General features: G+C 36.4%; 2 protein-coding genes across 2 annotated transcripts; one reads left to right on the forward strand and one right to left on the reverse strand.

Moving 5' to 3' along the window:
- Nucleotides 1-87: 87 nt before the first annotated feature.
- Nucleotides 88-13,852, forward strand: LOC136805233 (ankyrin repeat domain-containing protein 29-like). Its single transcript, XM_067061814.1, has 7 exons — nt 88-192; nt 8,799-8,925; nt 9,818-9,916; nt 10,370-10,666; nt 10,813-11,007; nt 11,728-11,826; nt 12,654-13,852. Exons 2-7 carry the CDS (start codon nt 8,815-8,817, stop codon nt 12,750-12,752), a joined length of 900 nt encoding a protein of 299 aa, XP_066917915.1. The 5' UTR covers nt 88-192; nt 8,799-8,814; the 3' UTR covers nt 12,753-13,852.
- A 1,401-nt stretch (nt 13,853-15,253) lies between these two features.
- LOC136805234 (lysosomal alpha-mannosidase-like) lies at nt 15,254-20,657 on the reverse strand. Its single transcript, XM_067061815.1, has 6 exons — nt 20,143-20,657; nt 19,740-19,936; nt 19,116-19,457; nt 18,339-18,713; nt 16,358-17,580; nt 15,254-15,811 (listed from the first exon to the last, which is right to left on the reverse strand). Exons 1-6 carry the CDS (start codon nt 20,519-20,521, stop codon nt 15,400-15,402), a joined length of 2,928 nt encoding a protein of 975 aa, XP_066917916.1. The 5' UTR covers nt 20,522-20,657; the 3' UTR covers nt 15,254-15,399.
- Between the last annotated feature and the right edge of the window lie 46 nt (nt 20,658-20,703).

Here is a 20,703-nt window from a genome sequence, read left to right on the forward strand (position 1 = left end):
GTCGCCTATTATGGAACTTTTCTTTTAGAAAAGCTGATCACGGTTTTTACCGCCCACCACCCAGCTAATCAAAACAACGCCATATTGCAGGTGTGAGTTGTTTGGTTTTTGCCTTGGTTTGGTTCAGGTTTGGTTTATCCTATCTGGTGTTTCTCTATCTACTATGACGATTAGATGTATGATGGATCTAAGGTAAATTAATACATGTCCAAATTTTCGCACCCATTACCAAGAAGTAACCCATTACTTGCATATCAGTGGAGGGAAACGGTCGTGGCTTCTTCGTAAAGACGAAAGACAGATCTGGACTTATTTCGTACTTTCCAGTCCCTTGTTCGTATTTTTCTGACTTTCTGGATCTTTGTGAGTTACTTTCTATGTCTTCTAACTGACTGAATGACTTACCGACAGATCGCCACGGGTGGGATTCGAACCCACTAAATGCAAAGTTCCAATATTTTGAAATCCAATGCCTTATCCACTGCGCCACGGACTCATGCCAGGAAACGTTTCTGACGGCTATTTATATTGTACAAACTGCAGACCAGACTGTATTAAGAGAAAATCACAAAAGAGTGCTTGTTTCGAGCTCCAACTCTAACCCTAACTGATAATAACCTAATTCCTACCCAATTTGATACGTAACCACACCCAAACCACACCCATACCCAACCCTACCAGGTCGCCTGCAGGTCCTGACACTATTCCCGCATGCCGGATCGGAAAAATAGATACATGTCTTTCGTCTTTACGAAGAAGCCTTCACCGAGGGAAACTTGCATATAGATAGCTACACAAATGACTGACCAAAATAATCAAACAGTGAGGCTGGGACTTCGATTTTTGAGGATTACGATTTTACCAGCTTTTTAGCAATTTTTGCCTTCCTAACCCAAATCTCGCAACCTCTTTACCTTTAACTCTTTTGAGACTGCCCTATTTTCGCTGTTTTTCATTTACCTTTTTAAAAATACTATATCTTGGGATTGAGACGTTTTCATCATATCATTCACCCCTCAAAAGAACCGCAAGACTTCAAAAATTTAGAAATTCAAAAAAAAAATATTTTTTTTTTTTTTCAAAATGGTGGAAATCCATAATGGCGGCCAAAGTAGCAAAATTTTTCGAAAATTTTGATTTATTTTCCTATTTCCAGGAAATTGTGTAAGGTTAGTGTATATTTTGTGGCCTAAAAAGTTGTTCAAAATTAATTTGGCAAGAAAAAGAAGAAAAAATGAAGGTCATAGCTCTTTTTGATCACTGGCTTTGCACGAGATGCCATTTTGTTTTTTTCAAAGTTTGTTGATATTTTAGCCTGTGATTTATAGGTTAGAAAAACCCACGATATTCTAGCCTGCTAAAAAAAAATCTAGACTTCGTACGGCTTTGGAAATCAAGCCATCTGATTGGCCGATTTAAGAGCTGTCATTTGAGCTTTTACAGTGAGCGTAACGAAGCGTAACTCGCCGCAATTGCGTTTTGAAGTCATCATGCCCACAGGCATGATTTTAGCTGGACCAGTCTCGAAAGAGTTAAGGAAGATCAAAATTAGAGGTTTTCAGCGCTGCAGCGTTCCAAAAAAAACGCATAGCAGAAATTTTTTCATCTTCACAGGATCGATTCTCAACAACAAAATACCGTAACTTGGTCTAATGTCGACACCCCTCCTCTAATTCCGACACCCTTTTTATCAGCTCAAATTTATAGAAAGGTTGAAACCGTTTTTCTTTGTTTAGTGGTCAGAGAGGAATAATCCTTTTTCAATCAGTGATTCAAGCTTTCATATTATTTCTTTCTCTAAGGCCGATGTAAGTTACATGTGAGTTTACCGTCGTCAACTTACCCGAAAATAGATGCGGCATGATTTCATTATTCATTATTCATTATTTTCCCAACAGCACCTTATCCACCATTTCTGCTAACCATTCTCTCTCAAAATAAAAAATTTTGCTTCGCTTCAACCCTACGCATGTTTTGCGAACGAAAAATAAAGATCGATTGCTACAGTGGCGCTGCTAGATTTGGCAAAAAACTAAAATGGCCGCCAGGGCGGTTAGGCAGATAGATGGGCGTGACGCCCGCTGTAGTTCTAGGATTGAGGGCGGTCACATTTTCTGTAAAAAATCTTCTTTGTTTACCCGTGTTTACTCTAGGAAAAAGGTCATGCGTAGAGGGAATCCTGCGTAGAGACGATTTTAACAACGATGGAGGTTGTAGTTGTAAAGAAATATAGAAATAATGAAATTTTGAGCAGTTTATCGAAATAATGAAATTTTCATGCGGGTGCTTTTTAGAGATGCGGGCGGCCGACGGTAAACTCACATGTGACTTTTATCGGCCTAAAGAAGGGTGTCGGAATTAGACGAGGGATGTCGATATTAGACCAACTTATGGTACATCTTTTGGTCTTTGGGTTTGTTTCTGACGTTTTTTCTTCAAAGAATATCGATCGCTTTCCTTTTCCCCTTGAGCGCGCAAGAAAAAAATGATTAGCTCACGTTCTCGCGCGGGCGAATGAAAATGAGGTGGCAATCTTGCACTGAGGGAGCTACTTAGTTTCCGCCCTATTTTGCACCCACGATAGAATGGTCCAAACACGGGGGTTGTTCTGTAAGTGTTTATTTTCTGAGAGATACAAGTAGTATATTAAATATTATTAACTTATTTATTTAAGTTTTTTTGAGCGCAAATTTAAATGTATGGTTTGATAAAAAACAAATGATAGCAGTTCTGTTTATACCTCAAACCCCTGGGAAAAGTTTTTTTGCCGACTTAGCTATTTTACAAATCTCAGAAAAGAACTCCCATAGGAATTCCGATACATAACCTGATTGGTTAATCTCGGAACGGCTTCAAGAAAGTCATAATATGGCAGATAATTTTAAAAGTTTCTGAGGGAATGTGTGTAATTTATCGATGTTGATGGCTTGTTGATTCTTTAAAGAAAAAAGATAACAGGTATTAGCTTTTTCTAATCCTGGAATATCAAGGTTCCACAGGGGGTCAAAATACCAGCCCATAGCCCAAAAACCTGACTTTTGACCTTTTGAGCTAAGTTAACACCACCACCCCAAAATTGGTATCGATACCAACTTGAAAATCATAATTTTCAGAAAAAGGGGGGACCCACCCCCTTATTTTGGTATCGATACCAGTTTGAAAATCATAATTTTCAGAAAAAGGGGGGACCCACCTTCTTAACGGTTAGTGTAAAACGCAGGTCACAGGTCACAGGTCGCAGGTCACAGGTCACAGGTCGCAGGTCACAGGTCGCAGGTCACAGGTCACAGGTCAACAAAGTACAGACCGGAAAAATTAAATAAGATCATAACATATACATAACATAACATAACATCAATAAATAGCGCATTAAATTACAAAAAAGTAATACATGCTATTTACATATTATAAAATGACAATTGAATAGAATAACAACCTATTTTGACATAGTGACACTTACTTACAAAAATAATGACAAAATCATAAAATATGATGCCTAACAAGACAAAAGCACGAAAAATATTTATGATACAAAATGTGATGTGGATGGTGTGAATGGATATAAAATGGCACCAAACAGAAGCTTGCAAGGACCCTAAGAGAGTGGTTTTAGAAGGATGGAACTAATTAATTATTCAGTTATTATTTTAATGTCTTAATGACAATTTTTGACAAAAATATTAATAGAATCATAAAATATGATGCAAGAACAGACAAAAAAACGAAAAATATTTATAATACAGAATGTGATGTAGATAGTATGAATGGATATAAAATGGCACCAATCAGAAGCTTGTGAGGTCCCTAAGAGAGTGGTTTTAGAAGGATGAAACTAATTAATTATTCAATTGTCATTTTAATTACTTAATGACAATTTTTGACAAAAATATTGACAGAATTACAAAATATCATGTCTTACAACAGAAAAGCACCAAAAATATTCAGCATGCCGAATGTGATGATAACAATATGGCTGGATATAAAATTACACCAATCAGAAGCTCGTGAGTTCTCTGAGAAGGTAGTTTTAGAGCGATTTGTTTTATTATATTTAACTATCATATAACATTACAAACATTACAATATGTAATATACCTGTTATACGTATAATATGGTTTCAAATATTTTCTGGTCTTCATTATACACGGCGCAAACTGCGAAAGATCAATTAAAGCACATGGTTAAATTTTGATGTTTGAAATGGTTTTATATGGATGAAATTGCTTGAGAATTATGTTTTTGATAACTCTTTGTGTTTTCCAAACATTTTCCTCTGCAATGACATTGATAAGAGTTAACCTGTCATCACTGACCTGTGACCTGTGACCTGCGACCTGTGACCTGTGACCTGCGTTTTACACTAACCGCCCTCTTAATTTGATATCGATACCAACATTACTTTTTGAATTTGACAAAATATCATGGGACCCACCCCCTAATTTAGTACCAATACCAATCTGACAAATTTGAGTTTAAAGCTGTTTAAAGGGGACCCACCCCCTCCCACACAAACAGGGTACTAAGAGAAACTTCAAAAAAACTCATTTTTGAAATACTCTTTCTTCAACACAACACAAAAAATGTCATATGATAAAATAGAAAATGACTGAAAACTGACAATATAATAAAAACAAACCCAATGAAGCTAGCAAAATTAATCTGAATCAATATTATCTGAATATAATTGATGTGCAAAAACTAGGAGAAGCTATTATTAGTACCGGGTGACCCACGAAAAAGTTCAGACGTTTCCCGACGTCTTGAGGCCAAACAAATGTCCCAAAGTGCTTGGAGTTTTGATATTTAGAAAGTAGATATCCTAACTTAAAATTTGAGCTATCACTTTTTAAATTTGACCAAATTGTTCTCTACTAATGAGCTTTTAAAGTCAAAATTCACTTTTCGGAAAGTGTAAAAAACACGTAAAAAAGAGGTATTAAATTTATGCAATCAATTAGAAAATCACTTACAAATTGACTTATTTAACGAGTTTTATGACATTAATAATTAATGAAAACACCTTTAAAAGTAATTTTTGTTTAAAACAAGACTAGTTTTTATAAAAATTGGCGCTTTTGTAGATTTTTCAGATTTTTTTCAAAAATTGTATATCAAAAACGTCTAAAAATACCAAATTTGATACCCCTTTTTACGTGTTTTTTACACTTTCCGAAAAGTGAATTTTGACTTTAAAAGCTCATAAGTAGAGAACAAGTTGGTCAAATTTAAAAAGTGATAGCTCAAATTTTAAGTTAGGATATCTACTTTCTAAATATCAAAACTCTAAGCACTTTGGGACATTTGTTCGGCCTCAAGACGTCGGGAAACGTCTGAACTTTTTCGTGGGTCACCCGGTACATAATTTTAGAACAGAATAGATTCACTCATTACCAAATGCAAATCACAGAAAAAATGTTTTTGCTTCAGGCTTGATCAAAAATAAAACTTGAAAATATCGAAAAAGTCCAAAATAAACAAACTTCAAAGTCATTTATACTTATTACTCATTTACAGTCATTATACTCAAAAGTTAAAACAAATCCAATTGAAACCTGTTTAGACTGATACGTACCCCGGGGTATTTTCTAGCTATAAGGGCAAAAGTTAGGAAAGTTTTGCTGTCATTTTGATATGGATACCAACTTTTTGAATCATATTATTTAAAAAAAGGGGTACCCACCCCCTATTTTGGTATCAATACCAACTGAGAATAACTCTTTTTTTCTAAAAAAAGGGGGACCCACCCCCATCAATACCAACTTGACTTTTTAGACTTTTAAAGGAAAAAAAGACACCACCACCCAGCTATGGGTCTGGTATCTGGATGTTGACCCCCCTGGGTTCCAGCTACACTGTCAAAGCAGCAAAATTTCAAAACAAATGAACTACGCAGCTCTGCTCGCAGATCTACTCTACCATTTTTGTTTTGATTTAACTTTGTATTTTAATGACCAAACAGGTCATTCATTATGACCAGACAGGTCATTCGAGAGTTATGCATGTTTGCCTCCACTGATTCAAGTTACCCGATCTCACGGTATATCACCCCTTTTTTTACCATAGTTTTGTATATTAAGTCCCCCCTGCCCCCTGCCCCACCACAGTTTGCGACCAAATGTATTAGAACCCAGAAAAGTCATCATACAAAAACAAACCTCTGGCAGTATAGACTTAAACTTGTATATCAAGATTACAGGATTTTGAGTACGGGCCGATTATACTTTCATTTTGAGTGGTTTCATTTTCGATTTCAAGCCAACATCTTAGTAATGGGGTGCTCGCCCATAGTTACAGGGGTTTGTGCAAAAAACTAAACATAGAAAGTTTTCCAAATCCCCCATTTCGATTAATGCAATGAAAAATGAAACTTTTTTATGTTTCACTTTTTTGCGCACATTCTTTAAAATGAAACCATCTAAGATTTTAAGTTCTTCTTTTATTCAATGATTTTTTACGCAATTTGTTGACAATCTAACTCTCGCATCAAATTTCCGCTTTCTTCAGTAAATGAGGAAGATGAGGAAACCTAAGCCACGGATCACAGATTGAAACAAATATATGAAGGGTGGGATTTTACATCCGCCCGTCGTGCAAGGCTCTGATAGGCCACAGGTACCAAAAAGAAGAGCCGATTGAAATGCGGCAACCTCATTAGCACAAATTTGATATACAGCTGCGAAGGAGCGCTGGGAAGCAATCAGTAGAATAGACCACTTTCGTTTTTGTTGCAGATTTCTATAAAAATTTCTCTCAGGGATTACTTTGTCAATGTACATGTTATGTTCACATGTGTTGTGTCAACTTGTCAGCATTGTATTGTTGTAAAGGAAAAGATAAAAGAGGTAAGACTAGCCTAGTTTCTAATCCTGATATAGGAGTTTAAGTTTAGACTGTCTGGAGAATTTCTTTTAGTAGTTATCTTCCTTGGCCTATCTGACATACTGTGTAAAAAATAAAACAAAGTTCTAGAAAAGAATGAGAGTAGAATCCGAATGATCTAACTTCTAAACCACGCATCTTCGAGGTTTTGAGATAAGTGAGCCAAATCCAATTTCGTTTTTGCTGGGGCTTTGTGGAAGCTTATCCTGTCCATCTGTAAACACTCCCATGTGTTTCTGGTGTACTTAACTACCGGTTGTCAAACCGGGATAAGACAGGGGTACTGCAATAAAAAATTATGTAAGAAAAACCACAATTTTCATCTCAAAAGGCGACTTTAACTTTTGATAGAATTGTTCCCCTAATTTCACCTTTTTAGTAGATCTTCCTCTATCTTATCAGCTTATGTGCTTCAGAAAAAAAAACAAAATTGCCTTTAAAAGCTTAGCCTCACAAAGCCCCAGCCCAATAATATAACCCGATGGTTGAATCTTTGTATTCTTATACTATAAATATAACGGCCATGGCCATTCTACGGAAATTGCTGTCACGTGACTTTTTCTACCGCGTGATACAAATTGGGCATTTTCATTGGATGTTGGAAAGTTATTTGTCAGGTTCACGTTTTTCATAAATCCATTTAGTATAGTAAGACAGGTAAATTAATACATATCCAAATTTTCACTAATTCTTTGCACCCATTATCCACCTCTTAGTATGTTGAACGGTACATCAAAAGCATTTCACTGCGACGAAAAATGAAGCCCTGTGACATATCAATTAAAGTTTCTAAAATTTGAACACCACAGGTGGGAAACCTACTCAGAACAGGATTAAAATTTGACCTATTTAATCAGAATTTAATCTAGATTTAAGCCTAATTTTTTTCGAACAACCAACGGTCCTGTGCTAATCAGCGCTAATCGAGATTTAATCAAAAATTAAGCTAATCAGCCGCTAATCCACTTCTGAACAACCGGGCCCAGGTGATAACTTTGCTGGAAAACTCAGCTTTATTTTGGTACACATGCGACCAGCAAATTTCACTCAAGATTTTTTAATGGTGGTCTCTCATCCAACTCTTTAGTTGGATGTTTATGCCAGGAGATCTTCAACAATCTGCTGGTGTCCGTACCATTTAAGCGATGTTAGTATCCATGTATCTATATTATGGATCTACCATAATAAAGCACAAACTCTCCTCGATACCAAGAAAGAGGTCACATTTGTTCAAAGTTTGATTTAATGCTGCCAATCCTTTTGAGATTCTTGCGTGAAGATCTTTCTCAGAGGAGGCTATATTACTGACAAGGGAGTTGAATTCTTCTACCTTTTACCAGAGTCTGATTAAGAGATTTGATACAGTGTTCTATATGGTGTACCTTAAAGGGTAAACTTTGTTGGATGAAATTCTCATCAGGGAAAATTTTTTCATTCGGTAGAAATTTCGTTGGGGAAAACTTTGTTATATACTTGGCGAAAAAAATCGTCACTTCTACCCGACAAAATTTTCCCCTTTTTGATCAAAGTATACAAGAGTTCGTGAAGTATTCTAAGTTATTGATGTTAGGGTTGTAGTATGCTAGGACGGTGACTATTTTCTCAGCAGCAAAGGGTTTGTAGGAGTTAATTTAGGTGTCCTTTTGAATTAGAATTACCTCTAGTTAATCGTACAGGTCCTTTTCACAAATAAAAATAAGTTTACTTTAGTTTAAGAAATTTGGGATTGAAGTATTCAAAAGTAGAGAGAAGTTTGTCCCAGTAGACCTGATCTTCAGGTGTGATTCCTACACAATCATAAGATTTCTGTAAAAAAAGCCTCCCCTTCCTGCTCCACCCACCACCTTGTAACATTTCCACAACACGGAAATATAAATTTAGATTTACTCAGGGATGATTTGATTCTTATTTATTTGTAGATGAAAAACCAACACAATGATTGAAAATGAAATTCAATTTCATTTAGCCGCAGTACAAGGTAGTTTACCACTCATACAAACATTTACTCAAGGACCAAACAAAGTACCCACTGACTGCATTGATGAGGTAACGATATTGATAGTTGTCAGTAGTGTAGTGGATTGATCAAACTTGGTTGGGCAATTTTCCAGCAAAAAAGGTTTTTTGAGCCCTTTATTAAGAAAAATAAGCTTTGAACCATTACATGGGCAAAGTGTTTCGTCACAGATTTTTGTAAAGCCCCCCAAATTTGCTTGACTTGAAATTCAACTAGCTTCATGGGTTATTTGTTTGGAATAAGTAGAGAGCTTCTTGTTGTATCTCTTTATCTCTTATCTACCCCTTGACACTCGGGGCTTTACGTAGCCTGGATAGACTGGATAACGCTTTTAAGTAACTATGCATCATACTCCACTGAACTCAGCATCATAAAAAATTATCAGAAAGTAAAGTTCAGCCAGGAGTATAATCTAGTCTAGGCTTTACGAAATTCTGTTTCTCTCGCCTCTACCATGACAAAGCTCGGGATATTTCCGACCATCAATTCTCGCACGATTTTGAAAAAAAATCAGAGTTTTAGATATGCCCGACCATCAAAACATATTTCTGTCTGTCTAAGGAAAAAAAATACGCGATGGGGTTAGTTGGCGGGCGGGGTTAGTTGGCGGGCGGGGTTAGTTGGCGGAGGAAAACCAAGAGGAAATTAAAAATACAAATTTTAAACAATGACTATATTTCACCCTAAAGTCCGATCCTGGTAAAAGTATGCTTCGTTAGACCTCTTTTCCTGTCTTTGCAAAAATTGATTAGCCCCAAGGGCCTGTGTGATAAATTTCAGAACTGAAGAAAATCTCAGTGCTTTTATGTGTTTTTAGCTATCCACTATCAAGTATTACTTGAATTTGCCTTATATCAAATATGAATATGATCATCTTAAACCTTTATTCTAAAACATAATTTTGTTGTCATATATTTTTAGGATGGTACAACAGCTTTGATCTTAGCAGCTGCTAACAACCATCTTGAAGTTGTCAAAGAACTACTCAATCATAATGCCAATGTCAACCTAAGGCGAAGGGTTAGTTTTTTCAATCCTCAACTTTTCCCATTTCCTTATTTTCAAATGGTTAAACCAATTGTCTTGTAGTAAACTTCCTAACACATCTAATGTTTTTTTATTGTTTATTATATAATACGCCTATGTTCGAAGACATTGAAATTCCAAAAAAATTCAAAATCCACCATTTTGAAATTCCGCCTTTATGCAAAATGCCCAAGATGAGAAAAAAGTTGCACTCGACGGCTTTTCACTCCTAGGCTTCTAGGGACCTAGTGAACTCATTTCGATCAAAAAATCACATGCGGACGCAAATTTTGGGTCAACCCTAAATTCACCTGGACTATTGTTTAGAATTTCTATAAAATGAACAAACCCTAAAACTCTAACTGTACGAATGTCATTCGTCCTTGCATTAAAATCCTCTACTCTTTTCAAATATTTAAAAAAAAATCTCTCTATATCCTTCTCTAGACGGGCACCACAGCTCTATTTTTCGCATCACAAAATGGTCACTTGCCAATCGTTCAAGAACTCTTATCTAAAGGAGCGGATATCGAATTACCATCGAACGAGGGTGGTACTCCTTTGTTTGTGGCCTGCCAATGCAACCATTTGAATGTTGTCAAAGAGCTTGTACAACGAAATGCTAATATCCATGCACGGATGAGGGATGGTTCTTGCCCACTCTTTGTATCTGCTCAAAATGGACATCTGAGTATTGTGAAATTTCTCCTTTCCAAAGGGGCGAACGTCAATCAACAAAGAGTGGTAAGATCTATTCTACATGTTGATGCGTGTCTTTCATATTAATTCTTTAACATCTTTTCACCAATCAGTGCACTTGGGTTGAAGTCATGTACTGCATTTTGAAACAAACATTACCGGACTGTCTAAAGAAAAATTCTATTTTACAGGATCAAGCATCGCCATTATGGATAGCTGCACAAGAAGGACATCTACCAGTTGCAAAAGAATTACTGCAAGCACGTGCTACAGTGGATCTAGCAAGACAAGATGGCGGTACTGCTCTTTTCAAAGCTGCCCACAAAGGTCATTTAGATATGGTGACTGAGTTAATCAGTCATGGTGCAACACAAGAACTTTTGAAGGTAAGCATTAATAGTATTACATCCCTGTCTCAGTGCCCCGGTGGAACCTTTTCCCTCAGTGGGGATGAAAATTTCTATCAAAATCCCAATGGGGATAGAAAATCTATTGTTTCCAGCTCAAAAATTCCAGTGGGGATGGTTTTGGAGTTTAATTTTTTCCATTCAATTTTCAATGGGGATAGAATCATAGGCCAATTTCCCAGTGGGGTTGAAAATGTAGGGTATTTTTTCCACCGGGGAAGATTTTTTGGCCTATTTTTCCACCGGGGCGGGGGGTCCACCGGGTCTGTGACACAGGGGTGTAGTATTGTTTAGTTGAAGTTCGAAATCCTACAATTGATAATTAAGTGCTGTCTTTTCTTATGCTTTATATACACCCCTTCTCACAGACCCGGTAGGATTTTTTCATCAAACGGGGGTAAAAATATCGGACCAAAACTCAATTGGAATTGATATTCCCATGCTTCTATGGCTGGGGATTTGAATTCCATTGTTTTTGAGTCACAAAACTCAGTGGGGATGGAAAATGACAATATTTTACAGTGAGGATTTGCTTATCTGATTATTTTCAACGGGGACAAAAAAATGAGTATAATTTTCCACTGGGGACGATATTTTGGCCAACTTTTCCGTTGGGAAGGGGCCCCAGTGGATCTGTGAGAAGGGGGTGTTTTTATGCACATTAGTATGAAATCTGTTTCTCTTCTTGAAATGCTTCAGAACGGTGAAAGTGCTCTTCATGCAGCCTCTTTGTTTGGCCACACCAGCATTGTCAAGAAGCTTGTGGAAGCAGGATCTGACCATCACCTCCAAAATAAGGTATCTACATTTTATTTATTAACATCTTCCAATAGTGGACATCATGATTTTCGTCATGGAGAAATCAAAGGTGTTTCTGTAAGTTTTATAGTCATAATAAGCTCCTATTTAGATTTAACATGGTATTTTACCATTTCAACACCCTTCCCGAAATATGGAAAAAGTTCTACTACTCAGTATTAGATAATCGTTTTCAGATAACGTTTAAATAAAGTTAAGATAAATCTATTTTGGAAGAAGACGCAAGTAAAATCTTTCTACAAAAACCTAACCATCAATTCAACCATTTTTGGTTCCATGTGACGTCATCACTTTTGCTGGAGCTTGAAAATGAAAGTGAAAATTATAAGCTCAAATATGGCTCAATTGAAAGATAGTTTATCCAAGGATTCCAAAAAATATCACAAAATCAATATTTTAGAAGCTACAAAAGAAGATAGCTCAACAAATGGCGTCATCGATGACGTCATCGGCAATTAAAAATCATCAAAATCAAAAATGTTCGCGAAATCTAAGACATTTACTTTCACGAATTTTTTCGCGAGCATAAACTTTCGCGAATTGCCCTCTCAAGAACTTTCAAAGACATTTACTTTCGCGAAAATGGCTAAAATTCGTTTCTGCTCGCAAAAGTTTATACGCCTAAAGTAATGCCAGGGGACACTTATTTGGCTATGAAAAGAAATTAGTTTCTTATAGTTATTTATCGGAAAAAGCCAAATTTCTGTCTCAGTGCCCCTCGGTAGAACATTTCACTCAATGGGGATAAAAGATTTCATTCAAGAATCCAACAGGAATATAAGATTTAATTCTTTTCATGTTTTCAGGATGGGTTAACACCGTTAGATTTGGCGAAACAAGCTGACCATGAAGAGACATTGGCTTATCTTTCGTCTGCTCGCAAATCTTACTCAACTACAGTATGATGAATCGTTATTGCACTCGTCCAACATTTTTATCACGCATTCATTTTTTATAAATTGCTAGGTGAAACTATTTCAATTGACAATCGAAAACACTGAAACTTGGTGGAAAATCAATTAAAAAAGGATAAAAGATTGGCAGACCGTAGTCTATCTGCGACATCAATGCAAAGTTGGTTTGAAATTATTCTCTGTAGGTTATATTATCTAGACATCGCAAGGGAATTTCGCGCGCGTCCTTTGATCTTTCCCAATCTTTATGTTATGTGAAGAAGATTGTTTCTAAAATTGACAGGACAATTTTTCCCGATATTTAATTTCCGGTCGACTATCCCCAAACGATTGCCGTCGAAGATATTTGCTCCGGTGAAAACAGCTTTTTCTTTGATTTATTGTTACTTGTAATTTATTGTAAGTCTCACGATTTTATCCGTCAGGAAAAGGTAATTTGAAAAGTCTTATCATGTCGAAAGAAATCTCGATTAGCCTTCTTTAGTAGGACCTGACTGGTCAAGGTTAAACACCTTGCTGACTTGCAAAGGATCGGTATGTTAGGAAACAAGCTCCAAACTTATTAGACATGGTATACAAACGAGTGTAATATTTTCAAGAGATGGCTGTTTAAGAGCAATTGTCTTGGAATTCTTTCGAAGATAGCGTAGGATGAATTTTTCATTTTATAAGTAGGAGGAAGGAAGGGTCTGGTGAGATTCCTGCAAAAAACTATCCTTAATATTTAATTTGAAAATGATTTTTAAAGTAAACAATTTTTGATAGTTGATTTTTTTATTTGGAATTTTAAAAACGAATCGATTTTTAGCTTTAGTTCCAATTACTGATTCAAATGATTTCATTTTCTTCTAGTCGAAAAAGCACTATTTACTTAGGCGGACGTACCTGCATTTTAGAATATTTTTTATTTTGAACTTTTTACATATATTAGGCTATTATTGTGAAAAATTGTCCGAATCAGAATTTATTAAATGTTATCATGAAATTGTAGCTATCAAACTTTTTTTAATAATTTTTTTTTCATTTGTACAAAAAATTGTAAATTTTGAGTTTAAAATGATGATACGATACGGAAAGAAGAGACAGTGTTTCTGGTGAACCGACTTTTTGTTCCTCTCTCTTACGCAAATCAAAAGTAAGTAAGGTGAGATGATTGGTTGAGAGATTCGGCTTAATACGTCTGAAAAGCTCACACTTCAACCCTTTCTGTAATCTCCTCAACTTTTTATCAGTAGGCCGATAAGTTTTTAGGGGGTCATTATGAGTGATTGTTGTAAAAGGAATGTTATATTATCACCCTCTCATCTGGTCTATAAATTATTCACCAACTATTCGCTGTTGTGCCCTTTTTCATCAAGAAAATCATAAGTTGAAAAAGTTTTTTCTTCTGGCTGAAAGGAAGCAAGAAGGAGAATAAACAACACTTTTGAAACATTATTTAGAAAAGAAAAATGACTTTCGAGAATTATTTGAATATTTCGACCACATCATTTGTAAATTCTTTGAACAATAATCAGACACTTTGGCTTGATGGAGATTGTGATCCAACGAAAGCCAATTGTCATGGATATATTCGAAAAATGATCAGCTTTTATAAAACGGTAAGTTTTTTCGCTTTACGAGTGTACTAAACAAAATTTCTAGAGATTATGGTAGCATGGTAGTAATCCGAAAGATTCAACTCGAAAATATGTCCCTTTTGATGAAAATTGATATTTTGAAACTTCGTTGATTAGATTTCGAAATTAATCAATTTTCTTTTACCTCATTCATAAAATGAGGTACCTCCCCCATTGATCTGTATAAATGAGGGCATTTATAAGAATTGTAGCAAAATTCTGCTGAGGCTCGACTGTTCTTATTTTTATCTGCTAAAATCCAAGTCTGGTATTGTTCTTAATTTTTTTTTTTCGGTTTTGGAAAAAATTGAGCCTATTTTTCTTAAAAATACGTGTTTTCTTAAAAATAATATTCCACCCAATTTTACCCGTTTTTTTCTCGTTGACAGACAGGGGGATGGATAATGCTTGGGATTGTGCTTTGTGGGATTGGTTGTATGATCTTCACCTTCGTTCAAAACTGTCTCATGAATCGTTCACGAACACAACTCAGAACCACCGTCGATGGTCAGCGCATCATTGCATGGAAGAATCGACATGAAATTGGGAAATTATCAAAAGGACCTATACGAAAAGTCAATGTTTATAATGGGTTTATAGGCTTTGATGAATGTGATGAAGTCAAAGCAAGGACTATCATTGAATCGCAATCTCTCGTTTGACGATGCAAAACCCAGCAGCCTCCGTTGGGTTAAATATGGCTTTTGGTACTTTCCTGATGACGTACATAGGGAAATTTAAAAAACATCCAAGGTAAAGTTCAAAACTTTGCAATGAAATCACTAGACAAGTAATTGTCCGAAAATTTCGAACTCCGGATACGCGGTACTGTGAAAATGTATGATCAATTTCAAGTGTCGTGGTAGAAACTGGTTATTTAAATGGAGGAGGAATCAAATTCGGATGTATTTCAAATATATAACGTAAGAAGGACAAAAAACTAATTTCTAAGATTTACAAAATGGTAAAAAAATGTTCCACAAAAGTTAATAAAAAACATTTTAAAAATGTTCCGCGTGTTAGTTCTTTTTGATTTCCACAATAAATGTTTTGATTTGCATTGGTTTGAGTGAGATTTTCATGGCACTTTTAAATTTGATAAAACTCTCATCACGGTGCAAATGAAATTGTGTTTCGTTAGTATTCCAGTCCCACATTTGTTTATCCTTCAACTTTTGACTGGCTGAAAGATTCATTTCGGTAAGTGAAACCACGGAAAATTCTTTAAACAAACCGTCTAAATCGATTTCAATCTCCTCTCCGCCCTCGTACGCCTCTACGTAATTTTCGAATCTCATCAGTACGGTATTTTGCCGAATGGTTTCCATGGTGAGCAAATGTACATCCACTGGAAGAGCCTTTGAGAGAGCACTGTACTCGGGTGTCATAAAGTTTCTCCAATATTTTGTGGAGTGAGCGTTCTTCGCAAAGCTGGTAAAAAAATGAAAAAGAATGTAATCACTTTCATACAGACAACTGAAAACTGCGTCGGCCGGTCTCCACTTTCGCGCGAAATGGGCGACATTTTTTTTCTTAACCTTTTTTGCCTGAGGAAAAGATTACGTCATAAAAAAGTTTCGCGTGAACAAAAGAAAGTTGAAGGAAGTTCTACTTTTTTCATCTGTTACGTCAATTTCGACCAATGGAATTGCTTTATTTTTCAACCGACCAATGACCTTACAAAAACGTCAAAAAGTTTTCGCTCACGTCGCGCGAAAGCGGAGACCGACCTTTACTTCAGCTTTTTTTTGTTCGCGCGAAACCTTTTTATGACGTAATATTTTCTTCAGGCAAAAAAGGTTAAAAAATCACCCATTTCACGCGAAAGTGGATACCGGCCTTAAATACAATAAAGTCAGAAGTAAGTAGTAAGGAAGGTTTTAAAGTGTTTTGGCTTTTTAGAAATTCTTAACAATTGAAAATTCATTAGACTCGTTGTAACTTGGTTGATCAGAAGTGAAATTATGTTATTCTTACCTCAAAATAGGTTGAAGCATCATAAGTTCTCCCTGAATCCGATGCAATTTGTTCGCTTCCTCGGGTGTGGTTAGCAAAACACGATGTTTACCACGTGTGACTAGACCATTACCATTGACACCTGGTTCGTTTAAGGGCTCGCCTACACCAAGGAAGTCATCTTTGAGCAACCGACGATGAAGCATGATTTCAAGTTGACCGTCATTGATGCTACTTCCTCCCTGCGATCGATCATTCAACACTGTCAACTGCAACTTTGTATCGTTGATAAAAATACGACTGTTGATTGGGTAATAATTTCCGGACACCGGTTCGGACACATTCAGTTTCCATGTATCACGGTGGTTTCTGATCCGCTCTTTCATTTCTCGTCCGTTCGCATCGGTGTAAAACTTCCCGCCATTTTCAATCTCCGTATCGAATCTTGTAATGATTTCTTTACCGAGGTGATCGCTGATAGGAATCGGTCCCACAGTGTACTCAAATTCAGCATAAGGCTGCCCTTTGTATAGACGAATCACTTGGCTGACGATAGGACCAAACGATTGTCGAACTTCTTGAACCAACCCTCCTTTGACCATAATCATGGTTGCTTTATTTCCATTAGTCATTGGGTAAGGTTCACTACGATTGGGTCGGAAGATGTACGCACCTGAGGTCTGACAACTAACATCGTTACCTTGACTACCATTATACCAAAAGAATTGTTGATCAACGGCTAAAGAAAGATCCGCATCTTTTCGAATCATTCGAGTGAGACGGCCAGTGTCTTTTGAGAATTCTAACCTTAAATGCTCGTTCTCTATGAAGTAATCATCTTCAGCATTTTTCTTGTTAATAACGTGTCTCTTTTCACGCTTTTTCTCCTCATTCTTCGTAATGAAGTAAGTGGAGAATCCAACGGCAGGAGCGCAAACCTCGAAAATCAACTCGTAAGCCGCGTAACCAGAATTGGCGCGTCGTAACTTCATTGTTTCAGCCGTAGTACTTTCGACTTGAGAATCGATCACTTTTCCATCCGATCCTTTGACGGTGTACGATTGTGAATTGACCGGTATACGAACATAAGAAGAAATGGATCTACCAATAGGATTGTAGACATTAAGTACAACTGATTTCTCGGTCTCGGTGATTTCGCACATACTGATGTTCAAAAAGTCACAATATTGGAATTTGACATCTTTGGAAGCCATTTTTGATTCGACGAACGAGCTCATCAAGTCCTGAGAAAAAGAAAATAATTCAAATTCAAAAAGTCGGTAATTTTTCTGAAATTTACGATCTCCAGGATAAATAGAACCAAGGAAGTATATCAGCCAGTAGTGTTTAATTTTTTCGGGGGGTAAAAAGAAACCTCTGATTACTAATTTTAGCGTCCATTTGCCTTTTTGTACTTTAGAATACAAAGGTTGCAAAATTAAAGTCTGAAGACAAATCACGCTTTTACTCGAAATTTTTATGTTTTTGTTACATGATATTTATTTCTGATTGGTTCGAATTTATTGACACTAATAAAGCATCGATGAATAAAGTTATCAGCTGTAAGTTGTATTTAAAGCAAGTAACATGGGAATAAAATCACGTGAACTTTTTCGAGTAATCACATGTGTTGGCTGTATTGATATAATTTTGTAAGTCGTGTATTGGCATTTTTCACCCGAAAAACAGAGATAATACCCAAAGATTTTGGTCCTTGCTTCGCTCGCGTAATTTTTACAAACATATTAATTTTCAATAGGGGCGCCGAAATCAAAATCTTCAAAAATTGCTTCCTCAGTTTGCCCGAATTTCGGTCGATCCACCATCAGCTCACTAAGTTTGGATCATTTCGGAATATTTTCAAAGAGCCCGGGGGCTTTTAATCCCAGACCACCCTCCAAACCAAGTTATTACAACCAAAGAATAACGTCAAAAAGGGTCAGCGTTGAAAAGTTATAATTTGCAAGAAAATATAAATTGCAGAAGATATGAAAATACTGACCTTGCATTCTTCCCGTGCAATGGATAGACGTTTGGCGTAATCAAATGCAACGTGTTGTTTCTCTGTCCCTGTTACTGCATCGTGATGTTGGTTGACACCCATAGCACGCCTCAAACCGTCTGAAGAGGGCGTGTCTACCCTTGGATCACCAAAGTTCAAAGTCTCCATTTGTTTACATGCTTGGAGCATTCCATTGGATTCCCGGATATAAGCTTTCAATGCGGGACGGCTGGTAAAATATCCGGTCCAGTAACAATGCGGACAGTGTGCATAGGGAAAGAAATCGTCTGTTTTGACCTCCCAAACTTTCTTTGCATTATGGAGTGCTTTCAAGTAACGTGATGGACTGGAGTAGAAAACGTTCACTCTTCCATCCTAAATGTTTAGGAGTAAAGCGATTAAACCATGATCATTATACTAAAAGTTTTCACACTGGTCATATAACATCCACACCTCACTTACATCAAGCTATTTAGGTCTGTGACTTCAAGTCTTACTTTCGATGAAAAAAAGAACAAGATAAGAATGTTTTAGATCAGAAAAATCTAAATTTTTAAGTGTTTGCTTGTTGTTAAGTTTGACGGTATTACATAGACACTGACCAAGTTTAAAAATATCTTATTCACAGATTGGGCCAAAGCAGCAAAAGGGTTTTTTTAGGTGAAAAGGGGTGAATACTTAACGGCTATTCTAAAACGGAATCAAAGTAAAGAAAGCAAGCTTAAACCTGTTTCCGATCCAATACACGAAAAATAAACAATAAAGGAAAACACATACCCTATTAACGTATTTGATAAGTTTGTCAAGATTTTTGAACCACTTCAAAGCATTTTGGTATTGGAAATCTGATCCCATTGTTAACATAATGTGATTGGTCTTGTAACTTTTGGCTTGATCGCAAGTCTCTTGCACGAACAGGTCTACTCTCTCTTTCACATTGTTGTCATACAATCTTGGGTCATCTTGAATTGGAGGGTCAGCGCAATAGTCATCAAAACAAAAGCCAGCTGGAGGCCCATAACCATTATACGTCACACCAGTGAAGATTTGAGAATCTTTCCCATAGTTTCGACTTCCACGCCAAATCATTTCCATTCGTTGTTCCTTCAAACGTTTGTCCTGAGAAAAGCAATCAATAATAATGTCACTTAACTGGCAAATCAAACCCCTTTTTCATAACCCTTTTTCAGGAAGTGTTCGTTAATTAGTAATCATTATTTAACCCCAACGCTTTGCAATGGCTGACATGAAATATCCAAAATTATTTGAGATTTTGACTGACTAGAAATTAAAAAGAGTGAAATACATAAAATTGGTGTTGATTTTCAATCGACTACGAAAGCAAACTATTTTTCAGCTTTTCTAGGGAAAAATATTCACCACCGATAGAATATAGCCCACCTTATCTTCTTGGTCAATCCTACCAAAGAAGAAACCATCGAAAGACATCAGTGAGAACAATGAAGCTTGTTCTGCAGAGTGTCCGAAAGGATCGATGTGCCAACCGATCGTCGGACGGGCTTCTTCACCGAATGTGTCGTTGATGAAGAGATGACCCAATGTCATTTGATCGATGATAGCATTGTAATGAGTGGCAGCTTGAAAATTGAAAAGTACGAACACAATTAGGTAGCTCTCGAAACTCACTGAGTTTTGAGAGCCAAAAAAGACATTTCAAATCTTTTCTTAATGAAACTCTCGCAATTTCACAAAAATTGCATATAAACTTTCAGAGTTGCCTTCAGAAGACTTTTCGAATCTATTAATCAGACAATGATATTGGAATAAGCAAGTTTGGGCGTACCTTCATCGTTCATGCACCATCCACCATTAATGAATTCTAATTGGCGATCGGCCACCAATTTCTTCACAACCTTCTTCATATAATCTGTCTGTTGGTCCCACCATCTCTTGAAGAATGCAATCTCCACGTAAATAAAAGTTCGATTTGGGTTCTTCTGTAATTCTGTCACAACAGTATCCAAAATATATTGCACTGCGGCATCTTGTATGGTTTTATTTGCACCATAGAAATACTCATCCACTGTTTTCAACCATCCAACATCATCGTGTGTATGGGGCACTAAATGTACTTGTAGTTTCTCTTCTTTCGAGCTACAATCGAACGATAACGTGCTATGCACACAGCATAGAAATAAAATAAATGCAATATTCCAAGCCATCTCGAGAGGTAGCTGCGAATGATTTTACATGAATTTAAGTATAACCTTTATATCGTTCGACTCTTCAACTAAAGCATGTGATTTGCTTTAATGTTTACATCGATAACAATCTCAGATTTCGTTTTTATTTAACACTATGAGAGAATTGAGGTAAAGTTATGTAAAACATCAGACAAATAGTT

This window comes from Clytia hemisphaerica, unplaced genomic scaffold, assembly GCF_902728285.1.
Source record: "Clytia hemisphaerica strain Z4C2 unplaced genomic scaffold, Clytia hemisphaerica genome assembly, whole genome shotgun sequence".
NCBI lineage: Eukaryota > Metazoa > Cnidaria > Hydrozoa > Leptothecata > Clytiidae > Clytia > Clytia hemisphaerica.